Genomic DNA, 26,514 nt, shown 5'->3' on the forward strand with positions numbered 1-26,514 from the left:
CTTGCATGGCTGGAATGCTGTCAGAGAAAAACAAGCCAGTAAGTCAAGATGGTGGCATTGCTCTTTATGTGAGAGAGCAACTGGAATGTATTGAGCTCTGCCTAGGGGTGGATGAAGAGCGAGTAAAGAGCTTATAGGTAAGGATTAAAGGGCAGGCTAACATGGGCGACACTGCTGTSGGTGTTTACTACAGGCCACCAAGAGGAACTTGATGAAGTCTTCTACAGACAGCTGGAAGTAGCCTCATGATCACAGGCCCTGGTTCTCATGGGGGACTTCAACCATCCTAATACCTGCAGGAGGAACAACAAAGAAAGGCACAAGCAATCCAGAAGGTTGCTGGAGAGCACTGGTGGTAACTTTCCGACACAGGTGATGGAGGAACCAACAAGGAGAGGTGCACTTCTGGACCTTGCACTAACAAACAAAGAAGGGCCGGTTGGAGATATGAAGGTTCGGTGCAGCCTTGGCTGCAGTGACCATGCRATGGTAGAATTTAGGATCCTTCAAGGAGGAAGCAGGGCAATAAGTAAGATCGTAACCTCCCACTCAATCAACATGTGCACAGAAAACTTCCATTCTTATTTGACTGCTGGTATTTCAATTTGTCAGTAAGCATGCTTCTCACTAGGCTGTCATTTTTTTTGAAGCTGGTCTCTTTTGCTCTCTTTGAGGCTTTTTTTTTGCTTTTGTGTACAGATGTGGAAATGGGTTGGGGTGGTGCATATGACTTGCATCCAACCAGCCAGRGCAGCTGTGTGGCAGACTTGGCTTCTCATACTCTAGGAGGCTTCCAAGTAATTTCTGAATTGCACTATAGCCCATGCTTAACGTGTTTGTTTGAGATACTGAAAAGACCTTCAAATTCCTGCTGCAGCTCAGGTAAAGGATAGATTTGCACCCTATATTCTACTCCAGTGATTATTTTACCATCGTATCATTAGCTATCAAAGGTAGTAAAACAGCAAAAGACGCATCTCTTTCTTTTTCCTGACTTAGAAAAGGAAGTGCTTGGTTCTTAGGTCCCTAGTACTGCGGAGGATTCATGGCTGGGACTTGCAGCTGGGAAAAACACTCATCTCTGTGAAAGGAGAAAAGAAGTTGTCCTCTTTCTCTCTGTGGTATTCCCTCCTGGCTAAGTTTTGTGAGTGTATAAAGAGCCAAGGCACCTTAGAGCTAGGTAAAAGGCACATAGCCTTTATTGTAGTCTCCCCTGAGCACAGCTCAGTGCTGTGCGCCTCCGGTCCCTTGGTGAGCTGGGCTCTCAATCAGCTCAATTCTGTGCTATGCTAGATGTCACTAAAAATTACTGTCTTCAAATTTCTTCAGGAAGTTATGAAATGGTTTGGATGTCATGTTGCTTATCATAAGTAAAACCTTTGGGAGCCAAAACTGAGTAGCAATAACAAAGATGTTTTATGTTCCATGTTCTCTAATTAAAAAAAAAAAAAAAAAAAGGCAATATCTTCTTTGGAGGGAAGAATTCAAAGGAGTTACCCGAGATGCTCAAGAGAAGGAGTACAGATGGAGACGTGCTGGTAAGACCCAATTTGAGCTTCAAGAGCAGTCTTACCACTCCAGCAATTCCTGATGTGAATAATCTTTATGGCAGAGGATGAGTGAGGCTGCAAGAACAGCAGTCTGCTGTTTCTCCACAAGCCAGGTTACAAGCTCTTTTGGGAACCCTGGAGTCCTTGAAGTGGACTCAAGACCTGTAGAAAGCCTTGGTAGAATATATCTGAGTTATCACTGGTCTAAATTTCTCTTGTCCCAAATATAATTAATGTGAAAATGACATGAGCCCTTTCTCCCTTCTGTCTATCTGAGAGAGGCTTCATTCATTTAGCAAATAACTTCTTTATATAGGGAACTCAGCTTCCTTGTTTTCCAGATTAACTCAGGTTAATTAATAGCAAATTCTTAGTCATTAAACTGAGGAGAATTCCTTTCACAAAAAAATCCCCTTTTGTCTCCTCTCATTTCTTTTATCATTGTCCAAAGAGAATTTTCTTTTTATAATAGCTAACCCCAAATAATTCCCTCTCAATTAAAAAAAGAAAACTTACCATATTTACTCCCACACTTCTGCCATTCTTGCAAAACTCTGCAGATACCAAAACACCACCCCTAAAAAAAATAAAACAACCCTCACTCCAACAAAGCGAAGGTGAAATTTGTTCCTCTTGCTTTCTCCCTCTCTTTCGCCAGACTGAGAACTATGGATATTTAACATGTTGGCACAGCCGGTGAGCCAGGCAGTCAGCAATCTGAATCTAGACTTTGTACTCAAAGGCAACCAGTTCTGGGAACAAGGATGTCTGGTTTCAAAGCATGTATTTTCTCCCACTGTACTTTTGGAAGGCCACAGTCAAGGCGTGCTTGTTGAGTAACATACTCCTAGTGAGTAAAGATATTTGCAAATTCAATTCAGTAGACTTAGTGACATTTTGACAGTGACTGACAATCCGGATATCTAACTTAGACAAGGAAATATGAACCGGCAAGATAAAGAGTGAATTTGCTAAAATACAGGAGCTGCAGAGATGCTATTGACTAAAAGATGCTAGTCTTGGTTACTTTAAGTTATCTCAGTCCCAGGAAACCTCGATATCAGGGATATGACTGTACACAGTAGTGAGCCTGGCATGGTTGCAACGGGTCTCGCTGTGTTGGAGGAGGAGGATCAGAAATGTTATGTTAAAGTATTCTGTTTCCCGTTGTGATGCGCCAGAGCGCTCAGGAGTGCACAAAAAGGAGCCCTGTCCCTAACGACCCTCCCCACCTCCCCCGAAGGAGCACAACAAATTCAGTCACCTTGTGTTGATTGCTTGCTTGGGAGGGACACCAAAACTCCTTCTAAAAAGAGGCAATTAAAGCTTTCGGTTTTTGTGTTTCCTGCCAAGACAACGAGGGAGGAGATGAGGGATGTTTGGGGCTGCAAATGCTTTTGCGTGTCTCAAAGGCGATAGGAAGTGAGGAAACTCACAGGGCAGAATACTTTGTTCCTCCTGGCAGCTGTATCTTGCCTTGTTTAAAGCTGCCCTGTTTGCAAAAGGGCTACGCATGGGTGTACATGAAAGTTGCTAACACTGTTGTACATCAGGTTCCTAAATACATTAACCTTGTCTTGGAATGGGTGCGGGGTTTAGTTTAATGGTTACAGCAGGGGCAATGAGATTCTTGAACTGAACTCCAGCTTACATCAATATTTAACTTTGTGAAGGCTAGAATCCAGAGAGCTGTTGCTTTTCCCCCTTTTTTTAATTGGTAGCATTCTCTTCTCCCAAGATACATGGAGGTTGGGATGAGAAATATTTAGATCCTCTTTCCATATTCATTGAATATACTGATATTATATTTTATTAAAGAGTCTGAAATAGCTTACATCCTGCTCTTAATAACCCTATGCATTACAAGCTTCTATTTCCTCAAGCTACAGACAAATCCTATTACAGGGAGTAGATTAAACTGGGCTTTGACAAATCTTTGCAATTCACTGACAAAAAAGGACAAGTTGTYTTACTAATAAGATGACATCATCATCACACTAATATTATGCATTTCAATGCTCTCGCTGCAACAACTTCTATGCACACACACCCCTCTAGCAGGCACATTACCCAAATAAAAATCAAGCAATTCAGCTTTAACAATAAACCAAAGTACACAGTAGAAAGAATTACTTCAAATTGTGTGAATGAGCCATCCGTCAGCAGCAACTGCATGCTTGATCATGCCCTCTGGCTCCACATCCGCAAGGGACTCTGCTCATCCAGATTTGCTGCTGCCACTCTGAATGATGTGTATGCTTCTGTGTACAAACATGAGCCTGGRACAGAGGGCAGAGCAAGAGCTGGGGGAAGAGAGCACAAAGACGCATTATATTGCACTTTCTCTGAGGCCCCACAGTAGAGCGGAGGGTGGGCCTCGGGTTGTGAATGCAATAAAAAGAACCATAGTGCATAGAAAAAAAACAGTTATATCTCTTTAAAATGCTCTGAGCTGCTTTATAATCCTTTATATACTGTAATTTTTTTTACTCAACAGAAACTAGCCTAAGTGATCAGATGCTGGTGATCAGATTTTTCAAGGGGCCTTGTGACTTCTTCACATTATTTTAATATGTACAAGGATAAAGACAACTGGCAATACTAGCAATAGAGTAGCAGACYACTTTCACGGGAGAAGAGCATGCCTTCTAGGAGCAGTAATGTTACCCAGGAATTGCCACTTCTGGAGTGCCCATGACGACTCGTACTGGAGAACTGACACTATGGGGAAATCCTCCATTCCTTTGATATTTCTACAGTAAAGGTAAATAAAACTATAAACTGGCAGTAGTAATGGTAATAAAGCTAAACCCATGGTCTGTAAAATGAGGAATTTGAAAAAAATATTACGTCATCTTCTTATAGTTATGCCAAAGATAGATTTATCAATAGACTTATTAAAAAAAACCCACAAGTGAATCTTGCTCGGTTTCAGGATGTGAGTGGCTTACTACAAAACTCTGAACGTCATGTTGCTCAAGAGAAAGGCAACAGTAACAGACCAGCTCAATCACAAAGGGTTGCTTGGAAAATGGAAATCAAAAACTTGCCCAAGCTTGTTTAAATACAGTCTTAAGAYAAATGTTCTTGAGAAACAGTATGGTCACATGGCCAATAATAATTATACAGAGCTGCACAGTCTTCATGGGGAAGAAAGGGTCTTAGAGAGCACACGTGGAGATGAGTCATGGATATCTTCTTAGAGAGCGAATGTGGAGATCATTCACGGATTTCTTGAATGATTACRGTAGATTACTTCAGCGTTATACCAGATAAAAGTGGCACTGACCTCTTAGTTCATGTAGGAATCAGTTCACAGTGGAAAGCACAGTTCTGGATATCATTTCTGTATTACACACTTACTTAGCCTACAGCACATTTTCTGTGATGCCACCAAAGAAACTCTGGCTCCAGTAGCAACCTAAATTCTTGAGAGGAATGCCTGGTACAGATATGCAATGTCTGCACACTCTCCCAGGTAGTACTTTGTTACTGACAAGATGCTATGCAGAAAGATGTTACAATGCATATCTTTGCTTTGTAAACATAACATGCATATTTGCTAATAACTTTAATGTATATTTAACTGTTTGTATCCTTAAATTAAAGGTTTCACACATCTTCACCTGGAATGTCGTTTGAAACATCGCTATTCAATAAAGCACAGAAGTAAGAAAGCACTAGTTTACTGAGATCTGTCAGAGCCATGCACTGTACAGGCATTCGCTAGTATGCTTCCGATAGTTTATGAACTAGTTTATTCGCTGTAAACAGTTATTCACTGTGTTGCAGAAGCTCTTAGAAACCAGCCAAAGCATTATAAGCACAGCAAGGCCAGTACATGATTGCATAGAGTTTGCAAATAAATCTTCTCAGATAACATTGGACTTTCCTCACACTGCAGTTAACTGTACAAGGCATAAAACTTGCACAGATGGAGTTATGTCAGGCAAGAGTTGGGGCTGGACAAGAATCGCGGGTACAGCAGCAAACACTGTMCATCAGTATCAGCCTTTTGAGGCATAAGTGCCAAGTATAGGTCTCAGTGACTTTATGTCTGGAGCCTACGTGGTTGCAGTGAAAGCCCATTTCTCAGGGAATGCAACGAGGTGGCTAAAATAAAAGTGTCCCCCAGAGGGGGACAAACCCGCTATCACAGGCTGAGTTCCTCTGCCAGAGAAGTCCAGGGCTGGCTCAGTGCTCTTGGCTCTGAAAGAAGAGYCACTTTTTTTTCTTCTCCACTTTTTCTCTGGAGAGAAAACTCTCCTCTTGACTCTGGTGGAACAAACCATCAAAAAACTTAAATTAAATTCTGCCAAGGATAGTGTCTGGATCTTGTCTTGATATATAGGAAGTTTGAGATGATTTTGGATAAGGACTATCCAAATTTGAAACAATTTGTTTCAAAACGCCTGTTACTGGATCTACTTCTCCATCTTTCTAGTGTTTCAAAATGGGACAGTGGTCACAGTGTTCTCTTTCTTTGCASACAACAATGTAGTTTGTGCAATAAAGACATAAAATAGAACTGCCTTAGGATACATCTGGTTTGAGAGAGAAAAAAAGATTTCTTTAATAAAAGTCAAGAGTTATATAAAAAATTAACCTTTTACCATCTTCAGCAGCTGAGGTTGAATCTCCAAATAGGAGCATAGATCCATCTTTTTCTGTTCTTTTTCATAGCTATTTGTTTCTCCATTGCAACAAACTGGCAGATAGACAATAATCCTCAGGTGCTAGTTCAATAGAATTTGGTGCAGATGCATAAAATTTTAGACATATGTACACAGCTGTTTGGGATCTTGTTGCCAGGTTCATTTAGTAGTATTCAGATTCATCAAGCTGTGCCAGTCATAACTTTTTCTACTATTTAAGATTTATATTATTTTACATTTTTTATTCTCCTCTTGATACTAATCACACTAGTGTACCACTGATTCAAGCTCTGTCCAATATTTTCTTGTCCCTGATCTTTCTATACACTTCTTAAAATAAAACATAGCAGGAAAAGAACGAATGCATAAAAAGTCATGAAATCAAAGTTATGGTTCCCATGGCAACTTTGAGTCCCTCATGTTGCATTGTACATGCACTAAAAATAAACATGTAATGAAGCACCATATTTTGTATGTCAAAGGGAGCAAGTTACTGTGACTTTAATTTTACTTGTTTAAGTTCTATGCATTTTCAGTTCTCAGCCACAATGTAGCAAGAACATAGTTTGACACTGAAACAGATATACAATGCACAATATTTGTTTACCGAAACTTCATAGAGTTTGCCASGTGAGCAGCACTGATTTACACCAGCTGAAGCTCTGGCCATCTGTGTATGTGTATATGTAGGTGTGCTGTGTGCAAGCACACACGCGCGCTCTGTGGTTGTGTGGGTATAACACATTCCTGTATAACGCAGGTACCTTTCCGTGGGTTCCTTTACAGCTTCCGCAGCACCAGAAAGAGGGGGCAGAAACACCACAGACCCTAAGCAGCCTGTCATTGGCATCTATTCACAAAAAAAAACAGCAGGAGCAGCAATCAGCTGTTTTTCTATACTACTTTTCTCTACTATTTGCAGCCCCTTGGATATATGAAAGTATTTCTATATGAAAAAAAGTTAGAAATTCCATGCAAGTCAAGAGCTGAAGTACCATAAAGAGCAAAACAAAGAACAGCAGAATAAGCAAAGAGCTCCTTTCCACATGAGGAAGRGAAGAAGTATTTTGTAATTATTTCTGGTCTTCAAAGGAATTTAAACAAAATCGAGAACTTGTAGGTGCAGATAARTGTTATTCTAAGCTATTTTTCTTCATCAGAGAATATGAAAACCACAGTTCAAAGTACACAAGCAGTTACAATATTTCTTTTATACAAAGGTATCCTCAAAACCAGTTAGACAATGGGTGTTCTGCCAACAAGACATTATTTCCTTTTACTTCCTGACCTGCCTGTAGCTGTTTGGTGTCCCTTGTTCTAGGTCACCTGATCTTTGGAGGAAGGGTTCTTTTCTTCTGCGTTGKACAGGATGAAATACCACGTGGCTTTAACCCATGATGAGGCTGTGAGATGCTGTAATACTAGCAATGTGTCCCATAAGCTACACATTAATAATAAATAAATAATATCCTTTGTAGAAATCAATTTAAAAGAAAAGGGTGTCTGAAGGGCAACTATGGCATGAGGTGAGATTAGCTTAAAAACAAATGACTCAATTGGATTTTTTTTTTTTTTTGAATGATCCTAGGATCTAGCATGAAGAGAAAGGCATGGAAACATGTATGGAATAAGTACTTGCAATAGGATCATAGCCAATGAGCAACTGGATTTCTTTGTTTCTGGGAAGACACAAGAGCAGTAGCTCTCCTGCTGTACATTTTCCTGCGTTTCTGAAAGGGGAAATCTAGACYTACCTTTGATTTCCCCAATATTTATAGTTTATGAAATTAAATTTGTGAGTGTATCTTAAAAATATTATTCCAGTCCTGGAGGTAAAGAACACTTCCTGAGCATTTTCATGCGAATGATACAGTGTTGAGACTTAATAGGTATATCTTGACTGAGAAAGCAGGTGTGACTCCATTGGCTACAATATTATCTTAGGACAMGGGACATCTCTCCTACAATTTAATGTCCAGATTATTCAGAAGTACCTTTTTGAAAGCCTCTGCCCTGAATCAGAAGAGAGCTGGACTTTGAGCTCCTCCATTACGAGCACTTGTGCTAACGACTAGTGATGTGAAAGCCTCTCTCAAAATAGTTTGCTGACACATCTGTGAAACAATACATTTCAACAGGAAAAAGAAATAATACTGACAAGATACGACCTTTCTGCAGAACCATGACACACACATCCATGGTAATTCTAAATCTACTCCATATGACTCAGTAATTCTCAGCATAAAAACCTTGGTTCTGGGAAGTTCATGACTCTTCGTAACCTATGCCAGTCAACATATTTATTTAAATATTTTCTCCGTTTCATCAAAACACAAAATTCACTTTCCAGTTTTATACAACAGCAAACATTTAGCGATGATAGCAATGTCAGGGGCATATGTCTATCACTTCTAAATCTAAGGGGTGAAAAATTAGGACTGATTCACAGAAAGCACTGATACATCTAAAGTCTTATTGATGATCAGTGGAAGTTTTCAGAAAATTTAATGCTAGCACTGGCCGCTCTACAGCATGTGCCTCAAATGAACTCCAATATAGAAACACATTTGCCTTTTTCCAAAGAGAAAACTGTAATGGCAGCTGGATAGCAGAGCTGTTTCACACAGCTGTTATTGAGTGCAGGGTTTGCGTCCTAGCTGCAAATCAACATACGGCACACTAGCTGCAATTTTATTTTTCTATCTTCAACACTACTGACTGAAGTTATTTATTACTGGGTATTGCAAAACCAAAAGAGGAACAAAACAGAAAATATTCCACCACTGCAACTATTATATAGGACACAGACATGTATCTGCTTTCAAATGGATGGAGAATTTTTAAGGCTTTGCCACCTCCTGGTAAGCTACTGAGCAGGCGGTATGTATGGCAGAGCAGTTCTCACCTGCCTCAGTGCAAAGTCTGTCTCCTTAAAAGACAGTAAAGGTGAACTGAACTTACCTGAATGACTATAACGAATTAGGGAATGTGCAGCTATCTTCTCTTAGCATTTAGTAACAAGTAGTGAGAAGTTATAGTATCTTTTTGCTGTAGTTAGGTATGTTCAGACAGAGGCCCATGCAACCAGCCTCTTGAGGAAAATAAAACACATGAAATTGCTTGCTGTTTATCTATTTTTTTATTTAATCTCTATCAGGTTAACTGCAGGTRTAATGCAGTTGTAATTAGATACATTTTAACACTTCATTTCTCACCTAATAGTTTTATCTCCTCTAGATCAAGGATATAACAGTTGGAGGAAAAATGAACACAAAATCTATACAGTTGGAGTGATTCTATCTGCTAAGACACAACAAAGTCTTGACACATGGAGGTAGGTTTCTGACAGCACTAATCAATCAGAACTCAGCTTGCTATTACCTTGATTAACTATAAATAAAAAACACCTTAACAAACCATTTGTATGATGCTTTAGAAGAGTTACTTTCTGCCTGATGTTCCCTTAACTCTAATTTGTATACCTCAGCTGGAGGCATTTGCACCATGCCGCTGTCCTATTCACTCTTAAAAGTCTTTGTCAAAACAGATCTTCCCTTAGGAGCTGTCTCTTTCCTCTCTTCTTTGCTCTTGCTGGACATCGAGCTCCATGCCAGAAGAAAAGCCAAAACACAGTCACACGTGCTATTGCTCTGCCCTTTCCTCCCTGCAGCCTTCCAAACTGCTGCTATTCTCTGTCATCTCATTTTCTTCCAGCCCTTAATACCCTGGCTCTGGAAAATTTTCTTCCAGCTCTCAGTTCTTCACATCTAATTATGCCCTTCAGAAGATGCCTGCAAACATCTAGATCTTTTACCCCCAATCTCATTAAAATTCGTAGTAATAAAGTGTGCTTATGAAGGTATGTGTTTATTAATTCCTTGATGCTTGTGCACTTTTCATTCTTCTGTATATCAGACTCTTTCTTTTTCTGTAATTCTCGAGGAATTTCTCATTTTTAATGAGATCCCTACCAAGGACTRCTCTGCCTATTCCAGATGAGCTCGGTCTTACTAATTACTTAACGGGTAAGTGATCATGTAAGAAACAACTGAATAGAAATAAAAATGAACTACTAGAGCCCAAATGAATATTTCAAAGTATTATAATTGAGCAATGTACATTTGTGACATATCRTAATTCTTGTAAATGTTATGTAAGTGTCATATATAGCTCCTCTTACATGGAAAAGGCTATTAAAAAGCCTGTCAGGCTTATTTCATTTAAAACTAGTTGAGGAAATACATGTTCTTTGGACTGCATACAAAGAATGAGAAATCTCTACAGAAGAGGTAAGTTGCACAGTCAAAATTCCTGTGTCGAAAATTAACTGATGCTTACAGAGATTCAGGCTCGGGTAATAGGATCATTAATTCTATTTTTCTTTAAATTTTGTGCTTTTGGGGGGTCTATGTTTTTATACATATTTGCACAGTACCTAACAGTGAGTGGGTGCTTCTATAATATAGTTTACTATTAATAATGCATGTCTGAGGTGACGCCTACACAAAGAGAAAAAAATTACAAACAACTCATGCAGGTAATATGTTGACTATTAATTAACATGAGTGATTCATTCAGTGCTATATCCAGACATAAAGCCAGACTGCAAGATGAAAGGCCAATTTAGAAAAAGACTATGACTTGCACAGTTATCAGCTGCAGTATCCGAGACCTCAAATAATAGCCTAATTACAGCTCATCTGAAAGATATCAAGGCCTTATCCTTTACAGGAAGTATTAATAGAAAATTATTTGCTTTTCAAAGCCAGTAAGCCCATCTGCAGGTTCTATATCAGCTCCCTCCAGGCATAAATCTTTCTACACATGGGTGGTCTGCCACATGATGAGTGACTCAGTCTTGACAAGAAAAAGGATAGAAGATTTATCACTTCATGCAGATATGACCACTTCCAGCTTTGGCAGGTGAGGCAGTCTGGATTGCTCCACATGGACCTAACTGCAAAAGGTAAAATTTTCTTCAATTCTTCTGTTTTCATAAGCACTAGCCAACATATCTGTGCTTTCTGTGTTAATTCATCCACTCTCAGACTATGACTTCTGCTATATTTCTTTCACCGAGACCAATCCTATGGGTAACAATTTTATTCAGATCAAACAGTATTTTCCTACACAAATGCAACTATTTACATCCAAGGTAATTTTCATTGGAAGAAGGACATCCCATTCCTGCCATTTTACTGAAGTGATATGTGTGATCAAAGACAAATTTAACAACTGTTTTGCCAGAATACTGGCACTCTGGAATTATAAGGTGAAATAGTGGTGTTCAGGCTATCTATATGCCAAGATCTGGCCAAGCTAAAAAAAAATACATATATATTTTTTGCCCAGGCTTAGTATGTGTGCAGATAACATTACCTAGGATGGTTCCAAGGATCAAGAGATCCAAGCCAGTTCTGGAATAAGTCACCAGGATATTTGAATCTCCTCAGAGAGTAAGTCTGGTGACATCCTTCCTCCCCTCCCCAAGGCTGGATCAGCACCTTGGCTGTTTCACTAAAGCATACAACGGTGTGCCCTGTTCACAGCGATTATTGTATATATCTATACTTGCTCAGTCTTGATTTTAGCATAAAGGCAGCCTTCTCCRTTCTTGCCTTGCAAACATGGAATTTGTCTGAAGCCCAAAGCAAGTGACATTGCCCCGTCAAATGGGGCTAATGCTCGCTTACATTTATTTCCTTATAAAGCAGATGCTTTCTGAAAGTAAGGTACGACAAGGAACACAGCTAGTTGCCAGATTAATCTCTAGGCTATCTTTAAAAGCACCTTCCAGTGCACCTGAACATCACTGGAACCAAGGCGGGTGGTGAAAAATCAACCACCACAAGCCTCACTTGCCTAGTAAAGGACTAGCAGATGTGGGATCTGAATATTCACTAACTATGAAGCAGAAACAGTAAGCGCTCAGTGCGGGACTTTTTTTGTTGTTKTTGTTTGTGTTAATTAGTATAATTAGAATTAGAACTTCCACCACTCGCGTTTCCTGCAGCTGTGCGGAGCTCGCCGCTATTGTCAGCGCTCGCGGAGAACACTCCAACAGAGGGCACCAAGAAAATTACTTACACTCTGCACACCCACACAATCCCGTCACTTTGGAAAGACTGCAGACAGCATAACTAATAAAGTTATTGTGCTATTTTGAAAGAATAATAGCATGTTTGAAGAGACCGTATTAACCCCGTTGTAAAGCATTGATTGCACTCTGTAGTAAAGGAAATGAAACAACAAAGACATAGTGTTTTAATTCTTTCCCTGTTTGCTCTTGCTAGTTTTACTCTGTTTCAATTTACACCTGTATTTGAGAACACAGCAAATGTTATCATCTATGGTCCCAAAGACAGTTTTATCTTCATAGACACTCTTTCAGCAACTTGACGCTTTTAAGAAAGGATCTGTACTTTAATTCAAGGAAATGGTTATGAATATGAAAGAAATCCCTGTGTAAAACTGCTTGAACTCCATTTGTCGTGCTTACTTCTGTGCAGGAAAAAATAAGTCAACACGAACGTCAAAAGATGCCAGCTGATTGGCTCTGGAGATTTTAATTTAGATGTGCTACCAAAAAAAAAAAAAAAAAGTTATAATTATCATTTCAGTCTCTAAGGAAATGCATTAATTCCATTCTAGTGCAGTACAAAGCAGCAAAACAAAAAATGTGTCTTTTGTAACAATTTGCTGTTGTTCTGCAAGCACATCTGAATGCATACATCTAACGGTACAAAACCACCGTATAAAATCGTTTTAGATGGGGTTGAGGCTAATATTTCAGATTATTTTAAGAGTTAACATTTTCAGAGTACTTAAAGCACTGGTCCTGCCACTGAAATAACTAGATTCAGTGAGCTGCAATAGGTTTATTTTAAATTTGATAAAAGCCATAGGAAATTCTCCTTCTTCTGTGCTAAATTGCAAGTTTAAAGGTAAGAAGACAACAGAATTAGCAGAGGATGATGGACATTTCAAACATCATCTTTTATATACACCAATATATAAAAATCAGTTAATGTTCTTTTCCATTGTAAATGAATATCATCTGTAATCATTCTCTGAAGTGATCTAGTATATATCAAATCACTTCACTTTTTTTTTTTAATGCTGCTTTTAAGAGCAGGATTCCTGTAATTGCATTTCCTTCCTTTTCTATGAGAGTATCTGTAAAGACATTTGGCATCTCATCAGCAAAAACAGCAGATGGAGAAAGGCCTTCCTACGTGCTCTGTCAAAGGAATTGCAAGTTTAGGTGGGGTTTTAATAGACATCAAGAATTTACTGACATGCCAAAGATTGCATGCCTTCACTCTACCTATTATTTGTGCCTTTCTCTTTTAATAGAAATGAAAACAATTACTGTGCAGAAAAAAATTAGCTTCTCTTTGAGAGTATCATACCATATGGTATGGGGGATGTATAGTTGACAAAATGATTGTAAAATGAAGTACTTACACTTTAGATGATGCTAGTTGAACTAAATTTGTGTTTTAAATTTTCACTGAACTGATAGAAAAGTTTACCAATATCAAAAACTTCATATGCTAAAAGTAGTTCAACTAAGACATAAAAACACTTGTAGAGGTGACTTTTGATAAAAATGGCCTTGAGGAATGAAAAACATTTCAACAAAGACAGCTAAGTAAGCACTTCAATTATAAGAATAAAAATCAACACAGTTTTTCTAACTAACAGTCATGTTATCACATGAGATCACATGAAAATACAAACAGAAAAAGAGCAAATATTTTTCTCAGTTAACGAGAAAACAGGTTTTCATCTCCTCATTTTCATCATTTCCTCAGACAGAAGACATGACGTTAATGGATGAGATACGAAGAATTTTGTACTGGCCATTTAAGGAGAAAAAAATGGTGATAGGAGAGCAAACTCACAGCCTTCATCTTGCATCTTTCTCAGAGAGCCATTAAAACTCGCTGTATCTGATGAGTTAAAACGTGAGTAAATTTACTAAAAATATCCACTGTTTGTACTGAATTTGCACTGTGTGAGTAGCTAAATGTTCTCTCAGAAAGCTCTTTAATGTTCTGCAAATCCTACAGCACATGAAAGCAGCATCAAAATCCTCTGCCAGGCGTATATGTGAAATGTTCAGGTACATATGCAGGTTCTAGAGCAGGATGGAAAGATTTTGGAAAGGACCTTCAACAGCCCAAACTCTTTCAGTATTCCATGGTACTAGTTCCCTTCCTGTCTCTGAGGGCAGGGTGAATTGTCATGTTCCAGAAACCTGTGTGGAAACACAGGTGTCACCAACTCAGGTAGACCTCCACCTATGTGGACCGAAGATTTGCACTCCCACAGCAGATGTTGTTACTAGAAGATGAGGGGTGGGGAAGTAAGGGGAGAGGCAACAGCCCCAAACCTAATGTCCTAAGACTTTAGGATAAGGATAGTGCTGAAATAATAGTCACTGTGYTATAAAAGCATAGGGGAGTTGTACCAGGAACACTGTAGATGCAGCAAGATCTCCTGAATCAGGTTTCAGACAGCTCAGTATCTGGGTTCACAGGGGAGAAACATGAGCTATTAATTGCAATATTAATCATATACTGCCACCAGAGCAGTGCAAGGTAGCACCTCCCAGAAGGTTCACAGAGACCTAATGTCCCTTCAGTAATTTCTAGAACTGCTGAATTCCTTGTGCCAGGGCTCTACAGACACCTACTTTCAGGAAAAAGAAACAAAACAAAACAAAACAAAACAAAACCCTGTACATATGCATCACTCAGGCTGCCTGAGCAGATCCAGGACTAAAGTTTACCATGGCCACATAATCTTAAACTCATATTCCGAGTATGACTAAAACTAAATGCCATGCAAAGGACATGAAGGAAGATCCTGAGTTTTTTCTGGTCATCTTTCCTCTGTATGGTTTTCTTGCCTTCTGTTTCTCTTTGACCRCAGGAATATACTTTGACTGCATCCTCTCCCTCAGCAACGCCTGTTGTCCTGAGGGAGCTGTATACCCAGCTTACATATTTCTCTTCCTAGCTCCAGTACAGAATATCTGTTTAATTTTGACTTCCTTGAAAAAGGAAGGTGCTAAAGAATGAGTAGCAACATCTCCTAATTCACATCTCCAATGCTGCACTGGAGTATCCTAATGATACTCCAATCCTAAAATGATACTAAACATTTGACGATCTATAATTCTGCTAATTTGCATCTGTGAAAATCCTGTAATAATCAATGTGCAAATAATCACTAATCCACTATGTTAATCATTGTCACATGCTCAGTTTGCTCCTCCAGCTATTCCTTCTGAACTCTGGTGTGATTATTCATTGAATTTTACAGCCATGCAAGAAATATGGCAAAAAAGATCAAGGCGTATCCCCAGCAAATTCAGAGAGAYATGAAGGCACTGAAAGGAATGCAATCAACCTCATGTATCATCAGGTAATGGCCCACTCCCCAGTCCAACAAATATAAAATATATCCTCTCTTTCTTTTGCTTTCGGTCAGGGAATACTCTTGAGAGACACTCAGGGTAGCCGGATGGCTCAGGTGATTGACAAGACATGAAGGCCTTTATATATAAATCACAGCTCAAATTCTGGCCAGGTCAGTATTAAATGAAAGTCACAACCATCCGATGAGTGTTCAGTGAAAGCTGATGTTCTCAGACAGGCACATCAGAAAAACTGCTGTCACAGCAGTGGGTAGCTGCTACAAAGACGAAGGACTGCATAGCCTTGGAAACTAAAATAGGTTCAAGCCTCCTGAAGTTTTCCCTGGCCACCTAGATCGGGGCTCGTATACCTTAGTAGGGCAGGTTCTGGAAGGCTGAATTTTCACTAGTAGTGTTGTACCTGTTCTGTGGGTAAACAGAGGGCTTCCAGTCTCCCAGGGCTGTCAGTCTGCCATCTGTCACACACACACAGAGAACAGGTTTTGCCTTGTAAAAGAAAGAACACTGCGAACACACTCATCATTAATCAGGTTTATTTCTCCATAAAAGAAGGAAAAAGCAGAGTCAAGTCACCATCTCTGCGTTTGGATCTCTATGGCACTTCACAAGCTGTGGGTAAAGAATATAAAGTAGATTCCGAAAGTTTGTCCTTAGAGAAAGGAAAAAGAAGCACTTAGGTCTCTGTGTGGGATATGATGGTCTTTGCAAGCTGAATAAACTCGTACAATATACAATGCTATGACTCACTGTGCTGCATGGAAGAGCACTGTATGCTATCCATCAAACATTTGCTTCAAGACAATCCTTAAAACTTTGAACTCAGCAGGATTAGAGGATCACAAACCTCTCTGGAATCCATGCGTGCTGCTAGGCACTCTACCTGCCTTATAGCAACTGTCTTTAAAAACCCTTCATGTGCTGACCTGAAATAAATTAATGAGATTGCTTATAATTTATGACTGGAAAGGTAAGCTTCCGCATTGTGATGGCAAAGACTTGTTGGAGCATCCTTTCTTGGCATGAACCAGTCCAATAACTAATCTTCTCCAGGTGACAGAAATGCAAATTTCACTGCAAACCATGCATGACTCAACTGCTTGACAGTTTATGGTTGAAAATTACAGTAAAAATAATTTAAGTGCTTGCTAACAGTATATTTTTAATCAGTTATTATAGGCAACCCCTTCTGAGATCTATAGTATATAGATAAAACAATAATTAGTGTGTAGGCAAATGCATAGACTAATTTAGAGAGATCTTGTCAAGAACAATTTTTGGAACTAAAGCTTGACACATTTCAAAAATAAGTTGATTAGTCATTGAAATCCATTATAAGGCAAAGTGTTGGTTAAATACTTAAAGCCTGCAAAAAGATGTTTACACTCTTTTTGGACCATTCATTTAGTTAAGCTTTAGTGCGTTCACTTAATATGGGGTATTGTTGGTTGATACTGTATGGCCTGTGTTACAAGGAATCTCAATGAACAATCCCATCTAGTGACCTTAAAATCTGTATTTTGAAATCTTGTCAATTTTTTAAGATTGTGAAAACTACTTTGATGTGCTAACCCTGAGTTCTTCTGGCATATTTGTACTTTTATGGGTTTTTTTGGTTTTTTTTTAATAGCATTCTTTTCTTCCTACTGCTTTGTAAAAGGCTCTCAGAAAGGAGGGTGATGGGGGAAATAAGATATGGCCCAATCTAGCAAACTATTATCATCAAGCGTAATGAAAGAGGCCCTGATTTCAGTGGAACTATTCACAGAACCATGTGGAAAGCCAGTGTGTCTGGATGAGGTTCTTGTTGATTGTATAAAGAAAGTAATAAAATGACTAGACCTGAAATGCTATAAAATGGATYGTGCAAGCAAATTGAAAAATAGTGGGAACATATACTCTCCAATCTTCTGCGTACAATAACTTGTAGGTGTTATTTGTAATCTAAAATGTAAAAATAATAGACAGAAGTGAGATTGTAAGTCAACTATACTTCTTATTACATGAAATGTTTAGTAATTCAGAATTAACAATTCTAATCATAAATGCCAGGCAAACACTTTTGATCTGCTACCATAGCTAATTACTCCAGTGGGAAAGGAAACAGGGAAAGGGCATTTCAGCTGTGCAAGGACAGGTTTTTCCTCTGAATCTATATTTTGTCCAAATAAAACCTGTAGTTAAATGGAGTTCATAGAAATCTTAACCCTTCATCTGTAGGAACTGCAGGGTTTCTGATAATTGTTGTCTATTTCTTCCTGCAGAATAAACTAGTGATTTCCTCCAAGACTAACATCATTTATATTTATAGTTTTTTTCTTTTGCTCTATCATTGTCTATAATCTCCTCTGGGAAAATGATTTAATGATATTGTTGTTTAGTGGTGCTATCACTACTGCTGTCATTATCGTGGTGCCGTGTAGTCAGCAATCCTTAAGTGCAGGCACTCAAGTGCATATTGTAAATGGTGTAAACAACTATTGTGTCTCATTGGGAGGCCAAAAGCTATGCAATAAGAAGTGCCAACACAAACCATCCAAATAAAGGAGAATACCACCTTAAAAATACTTGGGAATTTCCAGGAGACCAGAATCTTGATGACTCAAGAAAGTTTCAAGATCACACCTCCAAGAAGTTACTATGACACACTTTTTGAGTTGGATTCATTTTTAAATACCAATTTCAGGTGTCTTACACCAGAATAAAATTGTACCCCTCTTGTCCAAGGGATAGACAGCTACGATGGAAAAAGAATTGATGGAAAGGTGTAGGAAGACAACCTGAGGTTGTACAGTTGGCCTTAGGTCTCCTGTGAACCCTGACAGCTCCTTCTGGGACAATTTTGACTTAGGAGGCTAATAAACTGACATGCTGCCTAATCTCCAACTCAAGGTGAAAAATGGCTGAGGCTCAGATAGGAGGATCACTTTGCAAACTGTATCAATGCTATTACTATTGTCAGCTCTAAAAGGCTGTAGGGTTCCAGTTTGAATTTGCAATTCCCCTGCCCAGAAGAGACGAAAGTCCAAGCGTATGGTATGATAATGCAAAATGCTAGGACAAGACGTATTGATCCACTGGATCTAGAGAAACTACCCTCTGGCAGGCTTAAGGAAGATCCATAAGCACATTTCAGTCTGCAAGCAAAACTTACTGAAAATCTGAGGACCATGATTTATTTGGAGGAAGTGGCACCTGGAAGTAGTTAAGCAAAGCAAAAGAAGCTGATGGAAGTTTGACTCACATTTGCCATAAGTATTCTTGAACTACTCCTCTCTCCCTTAGCCTATCATTGTTGAGTTAAAACAGTAATACTTTTGAGTAACTCATAGCCATGCCAAAAAAAAAAATCACTCAAGTACAGTTACAAAAGAAACTAGACAACTTCTTTATAATATCAGCCAGATTATTCAACAAAAACTGTAAAGATGTTTTCCTTGGACTTGACACTAAAATGAAAASATTTTCTGAACCCAGTGGAGATACGTGTTTTAAATTAAATGAACTATAGTGACAGGTAGAACATTTTTCTAATATAAATTTCTGTGTGAACCCTCTTTTCAGAAAACAACAAATTCTGTAACAAGTTTCCAGGTAAGCTCCATCACTTCTACTCAGCATAGTTTTCATTTTTCAACACTGTCCTGAAGAAATATAAAACTGTTATTACATTCATTATAGTATCGTGTCCCTGACACAACTGACTTTAACAATGCTGTTTTCTCCAATTTTTCTCATTTGTTCTCTGCAACAGGAGGAATCTTATTCTAGAGAAAGAGGAAATATTCCAGCTAATACACAATTTAAACTTCATTTTAAAAAATTAAGTCTTAAATGCAGAACTTAAGAATAAAAGGGACAGAAAAGAATAGAATGACTTACACATGGTTCCAACATCCTGAGGTACAGTAACTCAGAGTGAGTCACCTGCCACCCAGCAAAGACAAAGTATGGCAATTCAACTGCCAATAAACACTTCGGGCAGAAGTCAACCTTGGATAAGATATATAAACATTTATTCTTGGAATACTTGGCCTTTTCCATTTTCATAGATTGTTTTAAAAACTGGTCAATTAAACAGAATAGTTCAGCTCTGAAATGAAGGAAATAAAACTGAAAACTGAGGGCTTCATGGTAGATATCCAAAAATCACACCGAAATCTTGAAGTTACAGTGTAGAGCACTGAGGCAGCAATATTCGAAGAGCAACCAGATAATATCTGTTGGACCCCAGAGACAGAGTCTTTATGAGTCTGTGAGATTTATCTGATGAGACTTTCCACTTTGGAAGAGAAGTTTAGCAGTGTCTTATGAAAGACTGTTCTAATAGAGAAAGATTTTGTGGAATGACATGAGCAATCACTACAGGAGAAGGCAGTTACGACTGTGAGTCTGCTGAGTATATATTAATGTGACTTGATTAATTTCCCTCAGGGTTAAAATTTGCCTAAAACTGTAGACAAGATGGCACCCATGAATATTTAGCAATTGTCTCTGCAAAAATCTCTTTGGAGCATTAAAATTTCCTGGATTTTATATGATATGAAGAATTGGGTAAATAATGCCTGTTCTTCCATTCTTTGAGAGGTCATATATCTCAACTCCAGCAGACAAATTTACATGATCAACAGAAGAAAAAAGAGCTACATTTTGCTAAGCATCTTGCCCTACCCTGGTCAGGTAATGAAAGAAAATTGCTGCCACATGTGACCTTTCCTTTTCAGGTAGGCTGACACCAACCTGCAGAATAGCTACAGGTATTCAGCATACATGCTTGGGCCAGTTTTGCTTTCAGTTTGTAGTCAGTGAGGTTGTGGAAATAGATGTGAATATAGTTCTGGGCTTCAAATGTCTTTAATCATGTTCTTGTTCCCTAGAGTACAGACTGATTGCAGATTCAGATTTTCATTCCTGGCTATCATTAAAATTTGCAAAAGTAAGGCTGAACTATATACCAGRCTTCTTGAATCTCTTTCTTATTCAAATCATAGCCACTTCTTGGTTAACAGCAAGAAATTGAATATATTTCTTTTTAATAGATAAATGTGCCAGAGRAACGGATAATGCTTTTTATATTGTCACTAACTCCCGCTTGTTTATGCTCAGGGTTGTTTTCTTTAGATCATTTTATATTCAGGGAGACTCTACAGCTACTTTCACATGTATCAATTTCCAATTAAACAAGAAGAGGTGGAAATATATAAAAATTTGGATTTCATAAAAGAGTTTTGAATCCACCACTGTAACACTAACAATTATTACAGGAAAAGTAATTGCTCTCCTCCAAGCTAAGTCTAGCTTTTTTCCTTTAAGTAACAGGTTTTGAAGTGATCTATATTGGACAGTGATGCCTCGATAAGCCAAACAAAATCACTACCAATCCCAGCAGAGATGTTAAATGCTACAGAGCTCTATGTTACTTAAAAGTAATTTCTGATTTATAAGCTTTATTTATTTCACTTCAAGGTTTTCTCAAACTGATCTTCTTTTAGATAAAACTTCAACAGTGTCTGGTATTGAGTGTGTAACGGTAATCTCAAGAATGCTATTTGCATTAAGGGAAGGAAGACTGAATTCTCAGTTTATTGTACTTTTAAATAATTAATTTGCCTCTAAGGTCCCTTAATAAACTGATCACTGGATGCAGCACAACTGGATGTAACAGCACTGTGAAAGGTCTTGAGGCTATGGACAACTTGCATGTCATTATTCTCCCTAGATGAATCACACCTTTCAAATGAAGTTGTTGAATATTTTGTCAGTAATGGGGTCAGGGTTTGACATTTACAAATGCATTTCTGATATCTGTTTTGTCTGAGATGTCTTCTCTATGACCTCCAAATCAGTAAAACTTCATTAAAAGGAAACCCTCTATGAAAGATATTTGTTTCCAGACCTATCACTGGACAATGCTCACAAACGGCATGCTTTTTAAAGGTTCTCAAGAGGAAATTACCCTGCTCTGTCTTTCTTTRTATATATAAAAGTATGAAATATTGCAATGCTGCTGGTACCAATCAGAACATGATAAGACTGGATAAAAGCTGAATGAATAGCGCAACATGATTTGGACATATTTATTTATTTCAGTTTCTTTCATGCACTTACTTTTTACAAGCATTCTACTCACTGAATTTTAAATGTGCATATTTACTTAATTAAGCCACAAATATATACAGATGAACCTAATAAGGAAATAGAAGCAATGCTGTGTGATTTATCCTACTGATCACAGCTAACTTGTTACCCCTAAAAGCTGTTGCTAAAACAATCTTCCTAGATGCCCCAGCTACACATTATYCTTTTATTTTCATTTCTCTATCAGCTTCTAGTTTTCATTGCATCAAATAAACACCTGCAAGACTTCATACAACTCAACCATTTTCTGCTGTTCTGATCTTGGATCTCTTTGTCGTTTGTACTTCAGTGGCAACACAAGCCCTAAGGCCATCTGTCCGTTTTTCTCCCAAGTTACTATGATTCTTTGAAGGGCCTATTGAGTGCCCTCTGGAGCTGTTCCAAGAGCTGAATGAATGCCTTCAACTGAGTTCAAGCTCAGCTTTAGTTTTGTGGACTTTAAAGCTCTATGTGTTTTCAAACAATTGCAAGTAGCATTTGCAGATACAATAATCTACAAATAATTGACTGATCAGTACTGAAATGCAATGTACCTTAGTAAGCCCTCAGAAGCTTCATACGTCTTCTTGGTGTCTTCCTTAATGGCAGAGAATGAGGTTTCAACACCACCAAGAAACTGTGATGAATGGCATGGGGCTGGAAGAAGACTAGTGAAGTCTCCCAGGCAATGTGCAAAGATATAATTTCTTAAATCTATACATACGGAAAATCTGTTTCATAAACTTGTTTAAAACTAAACAGTTCTAATGAGTTTAATGCATTCATAGTCACTGCTAGCTTTACTGTGCTTCATCTACTAGCTGCGTCTCAAAGACCAGCTCCCCACAGCCTTTGCTGTAGCTGAATAGCATCTTATATAAGACTCTGCTGGAAGAAAGACTCTTACAGCACAGTGTCTTTGAGGTTTAGACAAATTCAGAAACCAATTTCTTTCTGGGCTAGATCCTACCTGACATAAGAAATGCATAGTACAATTTCTGATATAATTTTTAAGGGATGGAACTCAGTAGAATAATTCATTTCAGAACAAGGCCATGCCTTACGCCTTTGTGAAGGCTATTCYCATACTGTATTTCAGTTCTCAACTACTTTGTTTGCTCCTAGAAAAAATAAGACAGGATTTGGTCCATAATAGGAAATATGCTCTTTTTAAAAAAACACAGGCCATTTTATCAAAACTGCAGAAAAGACAAAGAGGCCAAAATAACACCCTATGTTTGGGCAAAGAATGGAAAGTTTTAGCCTGAAAGGTGAATGCTGCTGAGAACTGTAGTCAAGTGAGAACAGAAGGCTTGGGATGGAGAATGTCACCTTTGTAATGACACAAACATGTCATTAAGAAAGAGGGCCTGGAAAACATGCACAAGAGGTGCCAAAGCTGCATTACAGACACACTGTCACAAGAGAAGTCCCCGGGTACATGCCTTTACACCTTGTTCCCAGCATGTATCATAAGCAGCTGGGGGCAAATAGGGGCACTCCCATCTCGAGGTTATTTTCTTACTCCACCTATGCACACTTGGAGGCAGCAGTGAACTCGAGTCTTTAGGCCCTCTACCTACCTCATATTTGCATCCAAAAAGCAAGTGGATGAAAGGAGCCTGTTGAAAAGCACTTAGCGCCTTCCATTCTCCCCAGTCCRTCAGACAGCTTGTTATAACAGGGGTATCGGCTGCTGGTTCTCCATGGAATTAGTGTGCTCTAAAAAATCTCTGTGAATACTGGGGAATAAACCAATACATTTAGTTGAAATTTGCAGTATATCTCACTGAGATAATTTTTTCAGGAGCTGAAATACAATGAAGATCCTGTCTTGGGTATATTGGATATCATCAAGAAAACTTGGATCAATACAATGCTCAATTTTCTCCAGGATCTCCAACCTTGAAGAGACAGATTTTCATAAGGCCTCAGATCTTGTTTAGGCTCATAAAATACATGGGCAGATTTTCACGAAAAAAGCAAAAGTGCAGAGGGGAAGAAAGTTGGGTAGGAGCTACAGGATAATGAGCATTGCTGAGTATCTGATCATTCTTGAAATTCCCTCACACCCTAGGAGAACAGTTAACAGTTCCTGAAGGAAAAAAAAAAAAAAAACAAGGAAAGAGAAATGTTTTTGCTGGTTAGGGCTATGTATTCTACTGTAACATAGCTATATTTCACATACCATGTGAATACCATGGAAAAATACCATGTTAGATACAAATTGTTTCATAGGGCATTAGACTGTTGCTAATATAAGATCTTTTACTGTGAGAGGTATATTGCAGTGGACATTTGTCCATCATTACGAACAAAATTAAATGAGGGTCTGTTTTAAAAATTATGTTGTGACAGGCTTAGCAACATGCAAAAGTGTAACAGGAAAGTTTGAACAGAATGCAAAGAAAGTAGAGGCATCTAGCAGAGTTTCAGAATCATTAAACTTTTGCTATTTTGGCAGAGATTTATTTTACACTTTATTTAGAGATTGTAATTATAATGTAAAGGCAGTACAGTCCTCAAGTTCCAGATATTCCTCAGACTGGAGGAAAGATATTACTGTAGGGTTTCTCTATCTTTCCGCTGTTACATTTAGCTTACATTTGGCATATAAGCTGTTAGCTCAGACAGTTTTTAAAAGATGTGCAAGAGGTAATATAAATATGCTCTGTTCTTAATTGAAAATGCAAAAGGCAGTAAAACATTTAGAGCTCTAAAAATGTAAAAGCTGGAACAAGAATAAATCCATTCATGTCATATAACATAAAAATGATCTCAAACCTGATATGTCAGTTAAAGTATCTGTCAAGGTGCCAAATACTTTAGGAGACATAGCACAAACTACACACGACAGTTCAACAGATACATACTTGGGGGAAAAAGTGGGGTCACATGCRCTTTTCTCCCACGCTTCTCAAGCCTGAACCCTCCAGGCAAGGAATAAAGACCGACCAAAATCCTGTTTGTTGCTATTTAAAGGAAATGTAAGTGATGGAGTGAGTAGGAGGCTTCTGTTGGAAGATATGGAGATTAGTCTGCATAACCATAGGTGAATATCCTTTGGTGGGACCCATCACTGCACAGAAGTGAAATGCAGCAGCAACCTGTGCTGCACCTCCACTTTTGCCCAAGGACCTCCCACACAGGCTGGATGTCAACATCTGCTGCGCTGGTCACCACAGCTGTCTGTGAGACCACCACAAAGACTGAGGCATTAGTCCTGTTCTCTCTCTGCCCTCCAGACCACTTATGATCTATCTAATCTGAATTAATTTTTACAGCTTTACTTCTATAGCTCCTGCCTCTCCCAGGCATAAAGGACAGCACCAGACACACGTGTACCTTCCCTGCCCCCTCCAAAGGGGCTCAACTACAAATCCAGAACAGGACGAATTGGTCTGTCTTCTTCATTAAAAACATCCACCTAAGAACAGAAATGGCGACGTAACCTAATGCATCCAAAGCAGGGCCGTCACGCTGCTTTCATTCGCCTTGTTCAGAAGAATTTCCCGTGTTTACTTGGAATCAGTATGTGGCCCATCCTTCCCGAAACGCCAGGCATCAAGATCTGCCTCACACTGCTCCCATCCTTCTCTAAGGTCAAACAAAGAGSTAGTGTTCACCAACTCATATCATTTTGTATTTTGCAGTAAGCGTGCAAGTTGGTCTCCAGCCACTCCATCCAAATGAAGCACACGGGCTTCCAGTTGTACAGAGTTTTATTGTGTGCTTTGTTATATAGACTGACATGTACTTCAAACTGCTGTGTTTTGCCTGGTTTTGCTAGGAAAACATGAGGGCTCGTGGGGTTTACAGGCAAACCTATCAACTGCCACACGTTGGCTGGAAAGGATTTAGAATCACAGCAAACCTTTGATGAACCTGGATTGAATTTCGAGTTTGCAATAAAACCTGTGAGTTTCCAGTGGTTTCAGGTTCTGTTGCAATCATTACATAACATCTCTAATTACGAGCTGCCATGCAAAAAAGAAAAACAAATTCAAAAATAGGTTAAAATACTTGGAGGAAATTATAGTTATTTAAACAAAAATTTCGGCACTGGTGGCTTTATCTGTCACTCTAAGTACGCTTTTTAGAGTCCTAAGCCTCTGTAAATGGACGGACATTCGATCCTTTTACYGGTGCAGAATGTGGCCTTTATTAAATTGCATACCTTAAGCCTGGATCCGGCGGGAAGATCCTGCCTCGCAACGCGTGGCTGTCTGAATTGCGTATCTGCATACAGACCTGTTTGAAAGGTCAGGTGTTTATTACATGTGGAAATAATAGTGTAAACGGTAAGACTATTTATTACAATTTCAGTTCCAATCAACGAGACTTTACTGGCATTATGAGCCAGACAAATGTTGCCAAAGAGAGGGAAGGGTAAAAAAAAAAAAAAAATCCGGGCTCGAAGATACAGCCAGCCTGTTTGATGCACGATGATAATGCAATGCTTGCAAGCAGATCTATCACGCGTTTATTTTTTTTTTTTTGCGTTTTTTTTTTTTTTTTTTTTTAAAGCAGAAACAGCGAGCAAAACAAACCCGGGGCGGCTGGACTTTCCCCTTGCAAACAGTGCTGCCCGGGACGACCCCGACCCGCCGGCTCCCTGCCCCGACCTGCCCGGCCGTGCCCTCCCCGCCCCGCGAGCGCTCCGAGGCTTCTCCCTTCCCGGCCCCGGCGGCGGCGGCGGCGGCGCGGCCTGCCGGGGCCAGGAGGCTGCGAGCGGCGGAGCCCCGCG

The 26,514-nt window shown here is 39.0% G+C and overlaps 1 protein-coding gene across 1 annotated transcript in view; it reads left to right on the top strand.

Annotated features, from left to right (window-relative positions):
• Positions 1–267: 267 nt before the first annotated feature.
• Positions 268–26,514, top strand: part of PTPRK (protein tyrosine phosphatase receptor type K) — a 431,918-nt gene continuing 405,671 nt past the window's right edge. Inside the window, exons 1-2 of the mRNA XM_085314395.1 lie at positions 268–529; positions 700–882. Coding sequence (XP_085170521.1) covers positions 268–529; positions 700–882 — 445 coding nt within the window. The remainder of the gene's footprint in view (positions 530–699; positions 883–26,514) is intronic.

This window comes from Rhea americana, unplaced genomic scaffold, assembly GCF_003343005.1.
Source record: "Rhea americana isolate MKP2758 unplaced genomic scaffold, rheAme1 scaffold_110, whole genome shotgun sequence".
In the NCBI taxonomy this organism is placed as follows: Eukaryota; Metazoa; Chordata; class Aves; order Rheiformes; family Rheidae; genus Rhea; species Rhea americana.